A 20,224-nucleotide genomic window follows, 5' to 3' on the forward strand; every position below is an offset into this window, starting at 1 on the left:
AAATTATATTGCTATATACATCATTTATTAAAAACTAATCGCTGCGATTTTTATAAAAAAGAAGTTTAACTGAAGTGTTGTGCAATTTTTGATGCAGTTGTTTATTATCGTTAAATTTAACTTTGAGTAAAAAAAATAAATGTTTAGGAAAAACAGAAAAAACAATTGCGATAAAATGAGCTAATTTTTTCTTAAGAACAAATAAAATTTTAATATTAAATAATATTTAGTAATATTTTTAAATAAATTCAACAGTTAAGTTAAACCCAAGCCTTAACTTTAATTTTAATAAACTTAAATATATTTTTTATTCAAAATTAAATTATATGTTTTAAAAATCAAAATTAAATTATTTTTTTTTTTTATCAGAATAAAGTTATATATTTTATTAAATTAGTTTTAAATTAAATCATATCAGAATTAACTTATATTATTATGATTTTTTCTTCAAGCTTAAAAAATCAATCATTACAGTAAAATAAAAACAAAATAAGAATAAACTTTTAATTTTATTTAAGTTTTTTTCATTAGTAAATAGCGCTTATATCTATCATAATTGTCATTCAAACTTTTGTAACAAATATTTTTACAAAAAGGTAAATTAAAAGTTAATGTGACTTTTTTTAAAATTAATTCTTTTATCTTACCGCTTATAGAATAATTTAAAAGTTAAAAATTGATAAAAAGACGCTTAACCAAAATCTCTTAAGGCGTACGTAAATCGCTCTAGGTGTAATGCTTTAAAACAAGGCCTGTGACTGTTTAAATATTTGCACAATTTTTCTTTCTTTTTGTATAAGGGGATCAATTTGACTGTGTTATGTTTGTATCTTGTCCTTGTATTTTGTAATCCATCACTAATCCTTCCTTGTATGTATTTACAATATATTCTATGGCACCATAGTTTTTGTGCTTCTTGGTATCGAAATATGAATCAATGTCTATTGGTTCATTCGAGCAGATGGTTCTTTCGTCAGTTGTTTCTTTTTTATATAGAACATCTACATTTGCAAGTTGAATTGCATGGGCCAAACACAACTGCTGAGAAGCCGGTACTAATTTGCCTATTTTCTGCATAACTGTTGCACCATCATTTGTTAAACAAATCACTCATCAAAAGTAGTACCAAAAGCTTTTCCATAAAATTTATATTCTAATATTTCTTTAATTACTGTCTAATATTTTTGCTATAACTTGTGACATTTTTTGTATAGTGGTGGCAGATTTTGGACTTTCATTGCTTAAATTTAATGCTTTTAATGATTTTCGAAGATCATCGGATGTTATGAAAATTCTGAATGGAAGTCCATCAAATGCTATCATTTTAGATAAGACTGCTATATATATATATATATATATATATATATATATATATATATATATATATATATATATATATATATATATATAAAGAGAGAGAGAGAGAGAGAGAGAGAGAGAGAGAGAGAGAGCAAAATACTAATGTATAGCATTATATGTGAATAAATATTGACAAAATACAAGACTTAAATAGTATGACTCTGTTTCTGTAACTAATGTGAAAAAATACATTTATTGATTACTTGGAAGCAACATTTTCACACTCTTATAAAGTCAGGCTCTAGTTAAGCAATGACTCGCAAAATAGCAAAAATAACTTAAGACCTACTTAAATACGATTGACTTACAATTGACAACGCTTACATTCAGCTATGAATTTTTCAATTGTATTTAATGAGTAGTTAAAACAAGATTATATGTTGATTATTTCTACATTTGAGTTGAGCAATTTTAAACAAATTTTCGTTTCCTTAAGGTTTTTAAATTGTTTTGCTCCAGGGTGTAGTAGTTTTTAATAAAATCAAAACTATTATTTGTTTTTTGACTGATCACCTGTATGTAAATATCCCAATTTGTTGAGTTTAAAATAGTATAAATTTATTATTAGGTGAGCTGTTAATACTAAAGCATATGAAGCAAATAAAGCAAGGAAAAGTAGAACCAACTCCTCCAAGAAAAGAAAGAATGGTTACTATTTTTACTGCTATATTGTTGATGTGATTTTCAAGGAAGAAATCTTCCACAGCAGTTTAATGTATATAGAGTATGCATTATGTTGTGTCATGAATTCAAAGATGTTTATAGCAAATACTTAAATTTAATTTTTGTTTTTATTTTTGGACATTTAATCTAAGTGCCGGCATTACCACAATTCGATTAATTTTCATAATGCAATAAAATTTGATATTTAGATTATAAAATGAGGACGCTTAATTATGAATGGATAGCTTGGTAATCGTGATGGCATTATTTTTTATAGAAGCTGGGCAATTTTTTGTGAATTAATTTTTATAGAAAAATTGATTCACAAAATTTTATAGTGCGATTTGATGCTATTTTTCATCTCATAATAAAAAAAATTTTCTGCAAACCGCCAATGCTTAATTTAAATACAAAATGTTCAAATTTGTATAATTAAATTTATTCTCGAAGAAGGTTTTTTAATATTTTAATAAGATTTTAATTTTTGTTAATAAATCCACATATAATTATGTATTAATTATTTTGTATTTGTTACTTTTGTTTAAATAATTACTCTCTTACTACATTAGTTATTATTATTTTTATTTAATTTTACTGTTATTACATATATTTATTACAGTACATTAAATTTATGACTGGTAAACTTTTTTACTTTTTTTCAGCCAATGAAACCTATACTTATAACAAGAGATATGATCAAGGTTGAATTTTAATTTGTTAAAAAAATGTCTTGTATATAAATAATTAATTAGAGTATAATTTTGCTTTAGTCCTTACATTGTCCAATCGATAGTTTTGTTCCTCCAATTCACTATTATCGTTTTTTAGCCCGTACTTCTTATCACCTTATAATTTATACACCTTATACTTCACTTAGACACCTTATACTTATACACCTTATACTTTACTTATACACCTTATACTTCATATAACCATTGATTCATAATACTGCACAATACTGACTAATAAATGCTGTAAAAAAATTTCTCTTTGCATTGCCTTTACACCTTTTTTTACATCTTTACACCACCATTAATGTTATTGCGTTATTTTTTATTGCTTCTTTATTCACTGCTTGTTTTTCTAAATCCATAAGTTATATAAGTTTTACAATCTATAATTTGTTATAGTTTGTTAAGTTATAAGATTCTTATATACATCTTTGTTTTTTTCATTTTTTTTTTTTTTCTCCTTTAGTTCAAATTCTAGTTTTGAAAATCACATTAATTTGTTCTATGATTTTCAATTTTGTTTAAAAGAAAAATGGTCATTATGATTGTTTTAGTTAGAAGAAGATGAGTAATTAATTGTACCATTTATATCAAGAGGAAAACATTACATAGATAAATATCTTTTATAGAATAGTGTGTTGGGTTATGGATACAAAAATTTACCAGAAATGACAATAGAAGAATGCATTGAAAAAGAAATTAAAGAAGGAAAGATACTTTTAGAATACAAGTAATTTGTTTAATTTTTTAATTTTTTGATTCTGAAGTTTTTGTGTTTTGCATTATAAATGCATAAATTAACTTTTGTAAATTAAACTTTACTAATTTTTGTTAACTTTAATTTTTTTATTTTATAAATAAAACTTTTTGATCAAATTTTTTATTTTTTTCATGGTTTATTTTTAACATGATAAATTTAAAGGTGGTTAATTTTTAACATAATAAATTTAAACATGGTTTATTTTTAACATGATAAATTTAAACATGGTTTATTTTTAACATGATAAATTTAAACATGGTTTATTTTTAACATGATAAATTTAAACATTGTTTATTTTTAAAGTGATCAATATAAACATAGTTTATTTTTAACAATTTAACCAGAAAGAAGGATTAGGATCTCAAAACCCAATAAAAATTGTTTTAAAAATTTTAATTTAATTTGAATATATTATTTGAATATAAAATTTATGCAAGTTGTGAAGAGGGGAGATAATAAACTTTGAGTTATGAAGGAGGAGATAATAAACTTTGAATGCTAATTGAATTTTTTTTTTTGGTTTTAGTAAAAGTAACCTAAATCGACCAGAAAAAAAAGATTCTGATGAAGAAGAAGATGAAGAAGAACTTGGTCATAAAAGAGCATGGGATGAATGGAAAGATAGTAAGTTCTTTTTTTTTTACTAATTTATTTGACAACCAGATGCAGTTCTTTGAATTAGCAAACAGAGACATGCTGAAACCTAAGAAACTCATTTATGGGGGTAAATAATGACAAAGTACGAGAGATTTAATATTATGACTCTTTTTTTCTGTAAATAATGTGGAGAGGTATACATTTATCAATCTATAAATTTGTATTTTTAAATAAAATAGATAAAAGAGAAAAAATGGCTTCAAGAAAAATCTTTGCATCAGGGGTGGCCACAACTTTTTTGATGAAGGCTGAAGTTAACTTTTTATGTTAACTGGTGGCCACAATCTATTGCAATTGAAGTTAATCTGTTTTAAGTCAAGTTAGGCTTTTTTAATTCTTTCTTAATGGCCAGCAAAGTGTTTTCTCCTTTTTGCTCTGCCTTGGAACTTGGATTTTTTTTTTCCACACCTTGTTGACAAACTGATTTTAAGTTTTTAAAGGCTTTGAATCTTAGTGCCTCCTTAAATTATATTCTTTGCACAGTGAAACAGATTCATTCTATATTAAACATACTGACACCGCATTAAATTCACCAAAAAAGTGTTTGTCATTCGCTGTTAAATACACGACATTCCTTGTTGATTTTTGGCTGTTTTGATGCTTGAATAAGTGATGCATTAAAATTAAATGGTGCTGATGCAAAAAACTGATAATTAAAGTACACACAGTTTTAATCAATTAACTTATGAGCAAATTTTTAACATATGTTACCACAGAATTTTTAACTGCCTTATATATTTATACAATTTATTTAACTTATATATTTGTAACAAAATAACACTGATAAACAAATAAATTTTTTGTGTGGAAATCTTGTTAACTAAGTGGTTTTTTATACAAATAAAATTGACTTCAAATATGCAACTAAAATAGATTTCAAATATGCTGATTTCAAATATGCAAACCATTTTTTACCATCACGTCAAGTTGTAAAGATATTTGGGTTCAAATCTTTAGTATTTGGGGTAAAAACCTTAATATTGTCTAAAAAAACGTTATTCAAAAGTATGTCAACCTGGGTCTCAATAGAACCGCATTTTCATAGAGATTTTAGAAAAAACATTTTTTTCTTAAAATTTATTGACAAAAAAATTATGTGAAAAAATGCTTAAGACTCTTAAAAAAATTTTAACAAAATGTTTCTCAGTAATAATACTAAAACGTACTTATTTTTATTACAAACAAATAACATTTTAAAAATTTATATGAAAATATGCTTCTTTTGAGACCCAAGTTGACATACTTTTGAATAACTTTTTTTTCAACAATATTAGGGACTTTACCTCAAACACTAAAGATTTGATCCCAAATATCTTTACAACTTGACGTGATGGTGAAAAATGGTTTGCATATTTGAAATCAGCATATTTAATTTGTCCTAAAAAACCACCGAGTTAACAAGATTTCCACAAAAAAAATTTATTTGTTTATCAGTGTAATTAGATACTAGTTTAAAAATGTTAATATAAAAAACTGATGGATATCAGTGATGGCAGCAAATACTATCGTGAATGATAATTTTTTAAAAGCTGTGGAGCAAACGTTAAACAAATTATTACAGTAGATACCATGTTGCCATATGTAAATGTTGTTACCATAGATACCATCCTTGCTACAAGTAAATGTTGGCTAACTAGCAGGGTGGAGCGATTTCAAAAAAAAAATTTATTAGGTTTGTCTGTGTTGCAAATTGTTGCCTTATTGTAAAAAAGTGCCCTATTTTTGAAAAAAATTAGTTCTTAGGGCCACTAGGAGCAAATATTGTTGAAAAATTCTAACTGAATTTTTTTTCTAAACTATGTAAGCCTTACACTCAAAAGATGCGGAATATAATGTTGGTTTTAAAAAAATCCTGGAATAGTCCTGGAAAATGGCATAATATTTTATATTTTGTTGTTTTTTTTAAGTAAAGAAAAACTATACAATAAAAATAAAACTACAATACTAATCATAATAAATTATTGTAAAATAATTGCTCTAATGTATAATTTTTATGGAAAATCTGATTTATATATTGTTTTTGAAATTTGTAATTAAAAGATACTTAAAAAAACTTACACATCAACAATAAGGCATAGTTTATTCGTTTTATAAATATTATTTAAAAAATATCATCATAGAGGTTTCCATAAATCATAAATATTTAGACAGTTTATATATATTTTTTCAATTAGTATTTAATTATTGCATTGTTATATCTTCTTTTTCTTTAGCATTTCCTGTTTAGGGGTCGCCACAGCAGATCAAACTCCTCCATCTAGCCCTGTCGTGAGTGTCCTCCACTAACACACCAGCCACTCTCATATCCTCCACCACTGCATCTATAAACCTCCTTATAGGTCTACATCTCCTCTTCTTACCTGGAAGTTCCATCCCCAAAACCTTCCTGCCAATATAGCTCTCCTGTCTCCTCTGTACATGTCCAAACCATTGCAATCTCAATTCTCTAACTTTATCTCCAAAACATGCTACATGTGCTGATCCTCTAATAAACTCATTTCTGACCCTATCTTTCTTCGTCACCCCAAATGAGAATCTTAACATCTTCATCTCAGACACCTCCATTTCCCTCACTTGTCTCTTTGTCAGTGCCACTGTCTCCAGTCCATACAACATAGCAGGTCTCGCTACTGTCCTATAGATCTTACCCTTTATTCTAGCCGACACCCTTCTATCACAGATCACACCCGACACTTTGTGCCATCCACACCACCCTGCTTGCACTCTCTTCTTTACCTCTCTTTCACTTCCTCCATTACTCTATACCCTCGACCCTATGTAGGTAAACTCGTCGACCTTCACCAAATCAACTCCTTGTAACTGGACCTGTCCACCGTCTGCCCTCTCATTCTCACACATGTACTCTGCTTTACTTCTGCTCACTTTCATTCCCCTGCTTTCCAAAGCATACCTCCATCTTTCCAAGTTTACCTCCATTTGCTCCCTACTCTCACTACAGATCACAATGTCATCAGCAAACATCATAGTCCAAGGGGATTCCTGTCTAACTTTGTCTGTCAGTCTGTCCATGACAATTGCGAACAGGAAGGGACTCAGGGCTGATCCCTGGTGTAGTCCTACCTCCACTTTAAACCTGTCTGTCATTACTACTGCACATCTCACTGTTGTCACACTGTTCTCATACGTATCCTGCACCACCCTCACATACCTTTCGGCTACTCCTGACCTCCTCATACAATACCACAGCTCCTGTCTCGGAACTCTATCATAAGCTTTCTCTAAGTCCACAAACACTCAATGTAACTCCTTCTGTCCTCCCCTATACTTCTCCATTAACACTCTCAGAGCAAACATAGCATCTGTGGTGCACTTGGCTGGCAAGAAACCATACTGCTGCTCACAGATCTCTACTTTTCCTCTAAGCCGAGCTTCCACTACTCTTTCCCAGATTTTTAGGCTGTGGCTGATCAACTTTATTCCCCTGTAATTACTACAACTGTGAATGTCACCCTTATTCTTGAAAATTGGCACCATTATGCTATGTCTCCACTCCTCAGGCATCTTCTTACCTTTCAAGATTCTGTTAAATAACCCTGTCAAAAACTCCACTGCTATCTCTCCCAAACATTTCCATGCCTCCATTGGAATATCGTCCAATCCAACTGCCTTACCACACTTCATTCTCCGAATTGCAGCCCTTACTTCCTCTTTGCTCACCTGGGGAACCTCCTGATTTACAACCTCTGTCTCTTCTAACCTTCCTTCCCTATCATTCTCTTGATTCATCAGTTCCTCAAAATACTCCTTCCACCTTCTTAAGACACTCTCCTCACTAGACAACACATTTCCATCTTTATCCTTAATTATCCTAACCTGCTGCACATCCTGCCCATCACGGTTTCTCTGTCTGGCCAATCTAAACAGATCCTTTTCCCCTTCCTTAGTGTTCAACTTCTCATACAGATTACTATATACCTTTTCTTTAGCTTTTGCCACTGCTCTCATTGTCTTGCCACACACCTCCTTGTACTTCTGTCTACTTTCTTCATCTTGCTGGAGATGCCAATTCTTTTTAGCCAACCGCTTTCCTCTTAAACTTTTCTGAACTTCCTCATTTCATCACCACGTCTCCTTGTCTATCTTCTTCTGTCCTGATGTCACACCAAGTCTCTTCCTAGCCACATCCTTCACTGTATTTAGTGTCTCATCCCAGGTATCCAGAACACCACCACCCAGTACCTGTCTCACCTCATCCCTGAACTTTATACAACAGTCCTCATCCTTTAACTTCCACCACCTGATCTTAGGTTCTGTTCTCACTCTCTTCTTCTTTTTCACCTCCAAAACCATCATACATATCACCATCCTATGCTGTTTAGCTACACTCTCTCCTGGTACCACCTTGCAATCACTAACCTCTTTGAGGTTTCTTCTCCTACAGAGGATATAGTCGACCTGTGTGCCTCTTCCCCCACTCTTATACATCATCCTGTGCTCTTCCTTTTTCTTAAAATAAGTGTTAACTACAGCCATCTTTATCCTTTTAGCAAAATCTACCACCATTTGTCCTTCTGTATTCCTTTCTTTAACCTCATACCTACCCATCACCTCCTCATCGCCACTGTTCCCTTCATCAACATGTCCATTAAAATCTGCTCCAAGAATCATTCTCTCTTCTATAGGAACCTGCAGAACAACTTCATCTAACTCTCTCCAGAATTCTTGTTTCTCCTCCATATCACAACCTACCTGAGGAGCATAAGCACTGATGACATTCATCACCACCCCATCAATCTCTAACTTTACACAGATCACTATGTCACTTACTCTCTTTACCTCCACTACACTCTTACTAAACTCCTCTTTTAGAACTACCCCTACTCCATTTCTCTTCTTGTCGACACCATGGTAGAAGAGTTTGAAGCCACCGCCAATGCTCCTGGCCTTGCTTCCCTTCCACCTGGTTTCCTGTACACACAGTATGTCTAACTTCCTCCTCTCAATCGCGTCAGCTAGCTCTCTCCCTTTACCGGTCATAGAGCCCACATTCAACATACCAAATTTAACCTCCACCTACCTGCTCATCCTGCTCTCTTTCAGCTTCAGAGCTCTCTTCCCCCCTTTCCTCCTCCTCTTTTTCCTCGTCCCAACAGTAGCCCAATTTCCACTAATGCCCTGTTGGGCAACAGCACTAGAGGCGGTCGTTGTTAACCCAGGCCCTAACTGATCCGGTATGAAATTCCTATTGTTGATCTGCATCATTTGATTTGGCACAGTTTTTACACCGAATCCCCTTCCTGACGCAACCCTTCCTATTTATCCGGGCTTGGGACCGGCACTAAAATACACTGGTGTGTGCATCCTAGTGGCTAGGTTAATTATTGCATTGTTGTATAGTTTTGAATAATTTTTAAAAGTATGAAATATTAGAGATTCTAAATTCTTTTTGGCTTCTAAAATATTTTTATTTTTTTGTTTTGCTTTCAGATAAAATAATTAGAAAATGCCTAAAAATAAATGTATTTTGTAAGTAAAATGGCTTGTTGAAAAAAAAAAGAAAGATTGGTTATGTAAAAAAACAGAAACTGTTGTAATTTGCAGTTATTGTACTAAAGACATTATTACTTCTAACATGTTGAAGAAAAATATAAACATTGTTTATGTAAAAAAACAGAAACTGTGGTGATTTGCAGTTGTTGTGCTAAAGACATTAATATTGCTAACATGGGGGAATCTGATTTAACTTCGCACATGAAAGGTAAAAAGCACATAGAGAGATCTCCTCCGGCTAACAATATCAAGTTATTGATGCAAACTGCTCCTAACATTGTTCAAGTTAATGAGTATATGTCAGAATGCTCAAATAAAGCAGAACGCCAAAAACAATTAATGAAATGCTAATAAATACATCTGCACTTGAAGCTGAAGTTCGTTTAAGTCCTTAATATTGTGTATTCTAAATATTCAATGAATTCTTTAACTGATTCTGGTAAATTATTTAGTAAAATGTTTACAGATAGTTGTTTCAATGTGGACCCACCTAGGCCCGTTATATTGCAACATTCAGATTAGCTCCCTTTTTAAAAAATGATTTGCTAATACACCTTATTACGCTGTTTTATTTGATGAATCTATAAACCAAGTTTTTTAGTAGGGTCAAATGAATTTTTTAGTTAGATTTTGGGATGACAATACAAGTATGGTTAAAACTCATTAACTTAATTCAGAGTTCATGGGGCGCTCGACAGCACATTATGTTATGCAAACATTCCAAAACTGTATTTCTGATATAGATAAATCCAAGATTCTACAAGCGTTATCAGATGAGCTAATTGTAAATTTGCTTTATCAAGATAATTTAAAGGAACAGGTGAAAGCGGAAGAACTTGATCCTTATATAGATTATGGAACTTGTGGTCTCCGTATCATTCATGGCAGTTTTAAGAGCAACCTATGAAAACATCACTGGGACACTTAATTATCCAATTCAGTTTTGTTGGCATAGGTGTTGTGAAAATGAAAAATGTGCTAAAAAAGCTGAATCACTACTTGATGAATACAAAATGTTTATTTCAGTAGTCTTAAGTTTATTTCAGTAGTCTGAATACAAAATGTTTATTTCAGTAGTTTGAATACAAATGTTTTATGAATACAAATGTTTTGTGAATACAAATGTCTTAAATGTTTATTTCAGTAGTCTGAATACAAAATGTTTATTTCAGTAGTCTTAATGAATACAAAATGTTTATTTCAGTAGTCTTAAGAAAAGCAAACAACCTAATTCAAAAAATAAAAGTTGGTGAAATAGTTGACAACTTTCTCAGGAGAATAATACTAAAAGACGTTTTAAATAAGTGTAGCACTCTATATCAGCAGCTTCAAATAAATTTAATGGATAAAAATATTAGAACGCCTATAAATAAAATTGATGTTGGTTTTGCTGCTCAGCTAAAAATTGATGAAGCTTTTCATCAAAACCTATTTATAACCAATTTTCATTTCGAATCTGAATAAAAAGAATACTCGTATCAATAATTTTTCAATTCTGTTGCTAAAGTTAGTTAAATATGGCCGTTTGTCACTAAAGTCTGCCAAACTAGCGATAAATCAATATAATAAGTTTTTTAGAAATAGTAGACTCAAATCGAAAATCATTTCAAGATTTCGATAGTCGTGATCATTTTTTCTCTGACTTTATTGGAGCAAATAAAGCTTATCAAGACGTATAGAGCATTTTTAAAATAGTTTTTGTTCTTTCACATGGACAATCTTTCATTGAGCGTGGCTTTTGTATTAATAAACATCTTGTCGAAAATCTTAAAGAAAAATCCCTTGTTGCCTTATGTCTTATTGAAGATCATTTGTCTTCCTTTGAAGAATCCCCTGATAGTATCAAAGTTAATAAAGAAATGCTGCAAAATGTAAAACAACCAAGTAGTCGATATAAAGGGTATTTGCAATCACAAAGAGAACAAAAAGAATGTAATAGTAGGAATTTAAAACGAAAAATTTTGGACAATGAGAAAAAGGTAGTTAGAGCAGTGCATACTCTGGCGATGAAAAAAAGGACGATGAGAAAAAGGTAGTTAGAGCAAGTGCATAATCTTGCAAAGTGAAATAATTACTTTGATAGAACAGTCTGATATGCTAGCAATAAATGCAAAAAAGCAAAGTAGTTTTGTTCTTTTGAAAAAATCAAATGAAAAAAAGAAACTTTGTTGAGAAAAGCAAAAGGAAATCGAGGATTTGTACAATATTGAAATAAATTCACTGCTTAATTTTAAAAGCTTATTTTTGTACACATAGTTATTGAGTAAAGTTTTAGTTTTTGTTTTGTTGTTTTGCTAAATCAGTATTCTTATTATGAGTTATTGAAATGATTCTGATGTTTTTGAAATAGGTTGCATTAAAAGTTTCCTTTCAAATAAAAAATAGTTCCTTGTCAATTATTTTTTAAATTTACATTTAGTTATGTAGCTGTAGTGATATAGCTATATTTATGTAGCTGTAATGTATTTCTTTAACTTACATTTGATTTCAATATTAATTTACATTTTTGTGCTATTTTGAGCTATCTATAAAAAAAGTCCTGGAAAGTCCTGGAGTTAATAACTTTTTTTTTTTGTAAAAAAAAAAGTTATAAACTCCAGGACTGTCTTTTTTTGTTCTGGAAAAATAAAAAAATTGTCCTGGATAGTCCTGGAATTTCAATTTTTTTATCTGATGGGAACCCTGGAGAGGAATCTCAAGAACTTATCTAAATCCACAAATATTTTTTTATCACAAATAAAACACCATTCTTTTTTAGCTCTCAGATTAAAAAAAAAAAACGAGCCTTAGATTTTTAGCTCGTTTTTTCTTCAGTAAAAGATATAGACTGAATGATTGGATTTGATTCTGAGTGAACGGATTTTTTTTATTAATTTGTAGAGTAATGGTAATTGCAGTAAAAATATCTGACAAATTTAATAAATCTTTATTTATAGTTTATATTTATTAATAAATCTTTATTTATAGTTTATATTTATTAATAAATCTTTATTTGATTTGAAAAAGAGGTGCAAAAGCTTTTTGATTCGACATTTTGTTTATTTTAGGTTTTAAAATGTCTCGTGATATTCTCCACTATACTCGTGATAATTATAATAAAGTAATTATAACTGGATATATTTTTTTCTAGCTCACAGACGAGGCGAAGGAAATAAAGATCGACATGGATAGATTTGGTGCTTCTGTTTTAACAAACATTAAATCTCAGCAAGTTCTTTGATTTTGAAGATATTTTTAAATAAATAAAAATCGAAAAATTTTTATTTTCATATAAACTGTACCAGCACTAGTTTATCGTTTTGTTTGTTACTTGGATTTCTGAAAAGAAGCAGGCGGCTGGCCTACTCGCTCTTTTCTTTTAATCTGGAAGATAATAAATTCGGTGGCTGTTGGGAGAAAAACATTTATTATAAATTGTAGTGATATAAGTTTAAGATAAATAGTTAAAACTTTTTGCAAAAAATATTTATATTTTTCATTATTTTTTTAAAGTATTTTTGTTAATTATTTAGCTTTAACTTTAATATCTTTAAAAAGTTTTCACGAGTAAATATTTTTATTATGTTTACTCTAAAGATCCTAATAAAGTTACGTTTAATTATTTTGACCATTTTTTTTTAAATTGAAAAACCACATTGATCAATTTTGGTACTTTGTTTTTTGTTCACGTACAAAAAAGTACGATGGTCAACTTTATAAATACTTTCAGCTATCTATTTTTTAAAAGATTGGCAGCGCTGCTCAATGAAGACAAAACAAAACTGCAACGTAGTTCTTGACCATTTAAATACAAGGTCATGGTTTCCTAACCATTAAAATGGCACTGTTATATTGGATTTTTTTTTTAATATTCAGTGTATAAAATATTAGACACAACGTGTTATTTTTTTTAAGTGACAATTGTTGATTTGTAAATAGTTCTAGTTTATATTTGATTAAAACATTTAGTTGATATTTTAATCAAAGCTTTAAATTTTCAGTTTAGAAATAGAATTTGTTTTTGAATATATCCTCATAAGCTTGTTTATTACATTCCTTTACGCCCCGTTTCTCTCCAAATAAAAAAACAATTTTTTTATAGTAGTAGATTTTTTATAGTAGTTTTAGTTTCCCCATTCCCCTAAACACCTAAAAACCTATTTCATCAAAAAATAAAGTTTTGATAAAACCCGCCGCATTAGTAAAAAAGTTTCATAAAATGACATCAAAGAAGGAAAACCAAAAAATAAAAACTTTCAACCACATTGCAAGTACAAATTTTGCCATACGTTTTAGTGGCTGCTTTTAGCTTATTCCCATTTATTTATATAGAAATACGTTTTAGTGGCTGCTTTTTGCTTATTCCCATTTATTTATATAAAAATACGTTTTAGTGGCTGCTTTTTGCTTATTCCCATTTATTTATATAAAAATACGTTTTAGTGGCTGCTTTTAGCTTATTCCCATTTATTTATATAAAAATACGTTTTAGTGGCTGCTTTTTGCTTATTCCCATTTATTTATATAAAAATACGTTTTAGTGGCTGCTTTTTGCTTATTCCCATTTATTTATATAAAAATACGTTTTAGTGGCTGCTTTTAGCTTATTCCCATTTATTTATATAAAAATACGTTTTAGTGGCTGCTTTTTGCTTACTCCCATTTATTTATATAAAAATACGTTTTAGTGGCTGCTTTTAGCTTATTCCCATTTATTTATATAAAAATACGTTTTAGTGGCTGCTTTTTGCTTATTCCCATTTATTTATATAAAAATACGTTTTAGTGGCTGCTTTTTGCTTATTCCCATTTATTTATATAAAAATACGTTTTAGTGGCTGCTTTTTGCTTATTCCCATTTATTTATATAAAAATACGTTTTAGTGGCTGCTTTTTGCTTATTCCCATTTATTTATATAAAAATACGTTTTAGTGGCTGCTTTTTGCTTATTCCCATTTATTTATATAAAAATACGTTTTAGTGGCTGCTTTTTGCTTATTCCCATTTATTTATATAAAAATACGTTTTAGTGGCTGCTTTTTGCTTATTCCCATTTATTTATATAAAAATACGTTTTAGTGGCTGCTTTTTGCTTATTCCCATTTATTTAAAAATAAAAAGAGTTGAGCATTCTTTGCAACTTAATATTCTTATGACTGATTAAAACATTATTTAATAAATCATATATCCTCTTTTGGTGGAGTTAGTCTTTTGATCACTCTAGCTGGCACTCCAGCAACCACACAATATGATTCGATATTTTTAGTAACCACGCTACCAGCACCAACTGTAACACCATCACCTATAGTTATCCCGGGACAAATAATAACATTACCACCAATCCAGCAATCACGACCAATTGAAATGGGCTTTCCGAATTCACTCGATCGTCTCTCAATAGGATCTACTGGGTGCCCCGCGGTATAAACTTGAACTCCGGGTGCAAGAAGAGTATTTTTTCCTATTCTAACTTCGCTTACATCTAAAAAAACGCAATTGTAATTCATATAAACTCCCTCTTCCAAATGGATATTTGATCCGTAATCGCAACGAAATGGTGTTTCAATAATATTGTTTTTAAAAGTACCTAGCAGCTCTGTAAATAATTCATTTTTAAGTTTTTGATTTTCTGGATCTAAGTTGTTTATTTTATGACACATAACTTTGGCAAAAAGCCGTCCGTTAACTAACTCGGGAACAAGAGCGTTGTATGGCATAGAACTGACCATTTTCTCAACATCGTTGTATTCTGATAAATCCTTTTTGTTGAGCTGCTCTGCAGAGGGCACAATCAGCTTTACCGGTGAAGAATTTTCCGTGTGAACAGTGGAGTACATCTTTAAAAAGCTTTTAAAATTACTTTTAATTTACTTTGCTGTTAAAAAACTTCAATAAAGATTAAATTATATATTTTTAATTTGAATGCAGAAACGCAATGTGCGTTTTTAAATATAAATGTTTTGAATAAAAGTATATAATCGCAAAACAAAAGTTTTATTTGTAAGTTATTTGATATCGCTAAGTCTGTTGTGTAACATAATTCGTTTGTAAAAGACCACGTGTAAAGTATTAAGATGTATGGTGTAAACAACTTCGTGATGCAACTTGTATTACAAGTATTACTTGTATTACAAGTTGCATTGTGTATTTTATATTTAGGTTCATTTTATGTTAATTCATGCAGCACAATTAAAAATAAAATATTTGCGGTACCTTGGGAATATTTTTTTCGTTTGATACTTTAAAAAAATATAATAAATATATAGTTACTTTTTGTTGAAACGCTATTAATTAAAACTTTAAAATAAAAATCTCAGTTTAATTTCACTGTTTACAGAGACCGTAGCGGAATATTTTTAACATTAACTTAACGCCATCTCAAATATCATAAAAAACTCGGAGTAGCAATAATTCAATGCTTTACTTTTCTGAAAAAAATCAATAAGAAAAAAATACAATGAGTTATATATTTTTTATATTTTGTTTACTTGTGTTCTGAAACTTATATACTTATATATATAAATTTTAAACTTATCACTAAAAAAACTATAAATAAATTATATTTAACTAAAATTTTGAAAACCTGCAAAAAATTTTACTCAATTTAAAAACGTTATATTTAATCGTACCTATGGCACCCACAAGTGGAGGGGCAGTTGGTACTCTAACACTAAGCCCCGGTGGTAAAGGGGAACTGGCAAATAAATCAATACACACCGAATAGGTATATCAATTCGCACACATACATGTACAAAAGCTTAACATTTGTATTTATTCTCAAGCTACAATTTTTTGAACCGTTGTGTAAAACATTTCCCGCGTTTTTCTCACAGTTTGTACTAGGTTATTGAACTGTTAAACATAATTTGGTTCATAATTTGGTGGTCCTAATGTTGATTGTCAAGAGTAATAAAAATAGGTACACTATCAATATAATGTTTAAAATAACATTTAAAAATGATGTAAATAATAAAAATGTTTTAATTAAAATTGATGACTAAATAAGGAAACTATCTTGTTTGGTTGAATGTAGTAAAGTCAAGTTTTGTCATTTTTGTAGTTTTGATTTAAAGAGATGATGTTTTAAAAAGGTTTTTAAAAGGCTCATTGATACCATTTCATGAAAAAAGTGAAGTCACACAAGTACAATCTTATGCGGCCATGAAAATAGCCGTTAATGTTAGAACTTAAATAGCATATTAAGGTGAAAGGCAAGAATTATGCAGTAAAATAGAAAGAATGTTTAAAAATTGTAATACCAAATGAACTGATGAAGATAAGAGGTAAATAGATCTTTTTGGTGAGTCAACTGGCATGCAACTTTTGAAATATTTTTGCTCCCAGGCTCCAATCACCACGTTGTTTTGCAAAACATTCATATTTGAAATAAGCATGAACATTTTAAGTAGTGCTGAGCATTATTTTGACCAATCCGGATTACGGATAACAATTATTTAATCCGAATTTCGGATCAATCCGTTTTATCCGGATTCACGGATCCAATCCGTCGATTCGGATTTCGGATTCAATCCGTTGATTCGGATTTCGAATCAAATCCGGCTTCATTGTTTTTGAGATAATCAGCTATTTTTTCATTATTATCAAGTATCAACCTAAATAATTCGAATTACGATCTCAGATCTATTGACAATCGACTCAATATAAGACCCCTAATAGCAAATACACCAGAGTTTTCGAGTTTTTCACAATTTATTATTAGATACCCACCTATGAGGTAGGAACTAGGAATTAGAAAGTAGCAAGTAGGTATTTACTATTTTTATTAATAAAAAAAGGAGATGTTATGTGCGTATTTGTATGCAATTCATAGCCAAATCTAACCTCATGTGGTTTTAAAATAAAAAGTCAAAGGTGTTAAAGTTTATTTTATTGATTTTTCTAATCAATTAATATATTTTTTTCATTTTTTCAAGTTATTTTTAAAAAGTATATGTATGTCCCATCTTGTAATATAGATAATATATAACATGGGTTTTTAATCAAAATTATTAGGAGGTCCCAAACCCAACTCCCAAGTTGTATCCTACAACTGAATAAAAGGTCATATACTTACTTCTAAGCAGAGTACTTACCTACATCTAATATCATATTTCAGTAGTTTTCAAAAAAATTGGGGAAAATGGGAATTTTTACGCAAAAACAGTTTTCGACAAAATTGATTTTGATTTTTTTATATGGTTGTAATTCAATGTAAATACTTTAAATTTTCACCAAATGTTTATATTAGTGTTGAGTTTTTTAAATTTTGTATTTAATTTTTCCAAGTATTTTTTTTTTTTGAATAAACCGGATTTATATCATAATCCGGATTTGGTATTTTAATCTGGATTAAACGGATTGTTACTTTTGTTTCAATCCGGATCAATCCTGATTGGTAATCCGGATATGGATTGATCCGGATTTTGTGCTCAGCACTAATTTGAAGTATGAACAATGCCTGAAAGTGTCATATCTAAAACATCCAAAAATCTTGCGTGCGCCACTACTGGGTCAATCACGACGTGGTTAAAAAAAAAAGACTTGGTTTAAAAAAAAAGTAAAATCTTAAATAAACATTCAAGAAATATTTTGAAAATTAAAAAAAAAATGCCTTTGTAATTATATTATCTTTGTTACACTTCAATTAATTTTTTATTTATTTTACCATTTTATATTTTTTTGGTAATTTACATTAAATCATTTTATTTTTTTCCCACTAGTAAAGTATAACTAAAATCCATTATGAACGATCCGAATAAACTGTGAGTTTCCATGACGATATTTTTTTATATAATCTAGCTCCAATCAAATTAGTTTGAGCCTTTTAAAGCATTTTCATTACTGAATCTAAAACTTGCGTGATCAATTTGTTATTTTGCTTATTTCATTCAACAATTCTTATTATTTTCATTTGATAAAGATAAAGCCAAATGATGATTACTTGAGTTTGTGTTTCTAAATTACTTAAAAGGTGTAGTATTTCGTATATGAATGTATGTATATTTGTATATGTATGTATGTATGTATGTATGTATGTATGTATGTATGTATGTATATATGTATGTATGTATGTATGTATGTATGTATGTATGTATGTATGTATGTATGTATGTATGTATGTATGTATGTATGTATGTATGTATGTATGTATGTATGTATGTATGTATGTATGTATGTATGTATGTATGTATGTATGTATGTATGTATGTATGTATGTATGTATGTATGTGTGTATGTATGTATGTATGTATGTATGTATGTTCGTATATGAATGTATGTATGTTTAGTATATAACGCGGAAAGCAGTTTAATTTCTAAAAACCACAAAAAAGTTTGTAAAATAGCATAAAAATTAAAAAAAATTTAAATCTATGGGCTGTTTTATGAATGATTTATGATTACGCTTGAATAAACAAAGGTTGTTCTTCAAATGTTCCATGATTATGCGTGAATGAACAACGGCTTTACTATGAATGTTCTGTTGTTATGCGTGATTGAATAGCGGTCGTTCTATGAATACTCTATAACTATATCTTAATGAACAACTGTTCTATGACTGTTCTTATTTAGGAGGTCAGCAGTACTTTAACCATAGCGTTACAGTCGTCACCAGTTTTTTTCAGCTGTCGCATGGATCACTTAAACTGTTTCAGCATTCTTAATAAGGAAAGCAGTTTTAACATTTTTCAAAACTGTTCAAAGTTTTAAAAAACAGTTGCTGGTTCCCTACGGTATTAAGAAATTTTTTACAATTATGGAACATTATAACTATATTATAATAAAAGTTCTTATAATATTTATAATCTTCAACAATAGTCACATGACTTCTTTTCTAAATACTATTATAGTACTTACAACATCTATACCAACAAGTTCAATAAAATTTCCTAATGCTTTAAATTTTGCATTGGTTATTATATACTATATAATATAACTTACATAAACATTTATATATTTTTTTATATGCATTCATGCTCTGATACATAAACAGCTTGTCTATCAGGCATACCTTTACTGTATTTTCTCAATTTTGTTTGAAAAAGACCGTTCCATTAAATTTTTTTGATACCAATAAATTAAATGCAATGCTTTTCAAAAAAAAGTTTAAATAATTTGTTTGATAATAATACTGTTAGCATATAGTACATAGATGCATGCATGTATTAATGTCAAAATTAAGATTCATTAACGTTTTGTTTGTTTTATTGTACTTTGTGAAATTTTTTATTCTACAACTCTCCCATATTTTAAAATGCGAGTCCTTGGATTAGACAGAGATAAAAGATTTCTTAAATTCTGCTTACAAAATCTGGAGGAAAGATACAGCTCAACCATTGAGTTATGTAATGAGAAAGCTGATCATAGCAGCAAATAAATATTAGTTTGACGTAAATAACAGTTGATTTCAAATTAGAATACTGTTTCAAATCAGATTTCTGTGAGAAAAAATATTTTTTCAAAGTTATTTTTAATTTAATACATGCAAAGCATTGTGAAAATTTACCCATTTTCCCAATTTTTGAAACACTAAAAAAAAAAAAAGTCAACATATATAGCAAAATA

General features: G+C 29.4%; 2 protein-coding genes across 2 annotated transcripts in view; one reads left to right on the top strand and one right to left on the bottom strand.

The window, feature by feature from the left end:
• LOC101240134 (immunoglobulin-binding protein 1) overlaps positions 1-13,162 on the top strand; it is a 30,512-nt gene extending 17,350 nt beyond the window's left edge. Inside the window, exons 8-12 of the mRNA XM_065810335.1 lie at positions 1,928-2,007; positions 2,685-2,723; positions 3,383-3,483; positions 4,040-4,137; positions 12,812-13,162. Coding sequence (XP_065666407.1) covers positions 1,928-2,007; positions 2,685-2,723; positions 3,383-3,483; positions 4,040-4,137; positions 12,812-12,852 — 359 coding nt within the window. The 3' untranslated portion in view covers positions 12,853-13,162. The remainder of the gene's footprint in view (positions 1-1,927; positions 2,008-2,684; positions 2,724-3,382; positions 3,484-4,039; positions 4,138-12,811) is intronic.
• A 1,629-nt stretch (positions 13,163-14,791) lies between these two features.
• On the bottom strand, positions 14,792-15,786 carry LOC100214031 (maltose O-acetyltransferase). Its single transcript, XM_065810336.1, has one exon. The coding sequence runs from the start codon at positions 15,496-15,498 to the stop codon at positions 14,842-14,844; it is 657 nt and encodes a 218-aa protein (XP_065666408.1). The 5' UTR covers positions 15,499-15,786; the 3' UTR covers positions 14,792-14,841.
• Between the last annotated feature and the right edge of the window lie 4,438 nt (positions 15,787-20,224).

This window comes from Hydra vulgaris, chromosome 11 (assembly GCF_038396675.1).
Source record: "Hydra vulgaris chromosome 11, alternate assembly HydraT2T_AEP".
NCBI classification, from domain to species: Eukaryota; Metazoa; Cnidaria; class Hydrozoa; order Anthoathecata; family Hydridae; genus Hydra; species Hydra vulgaris.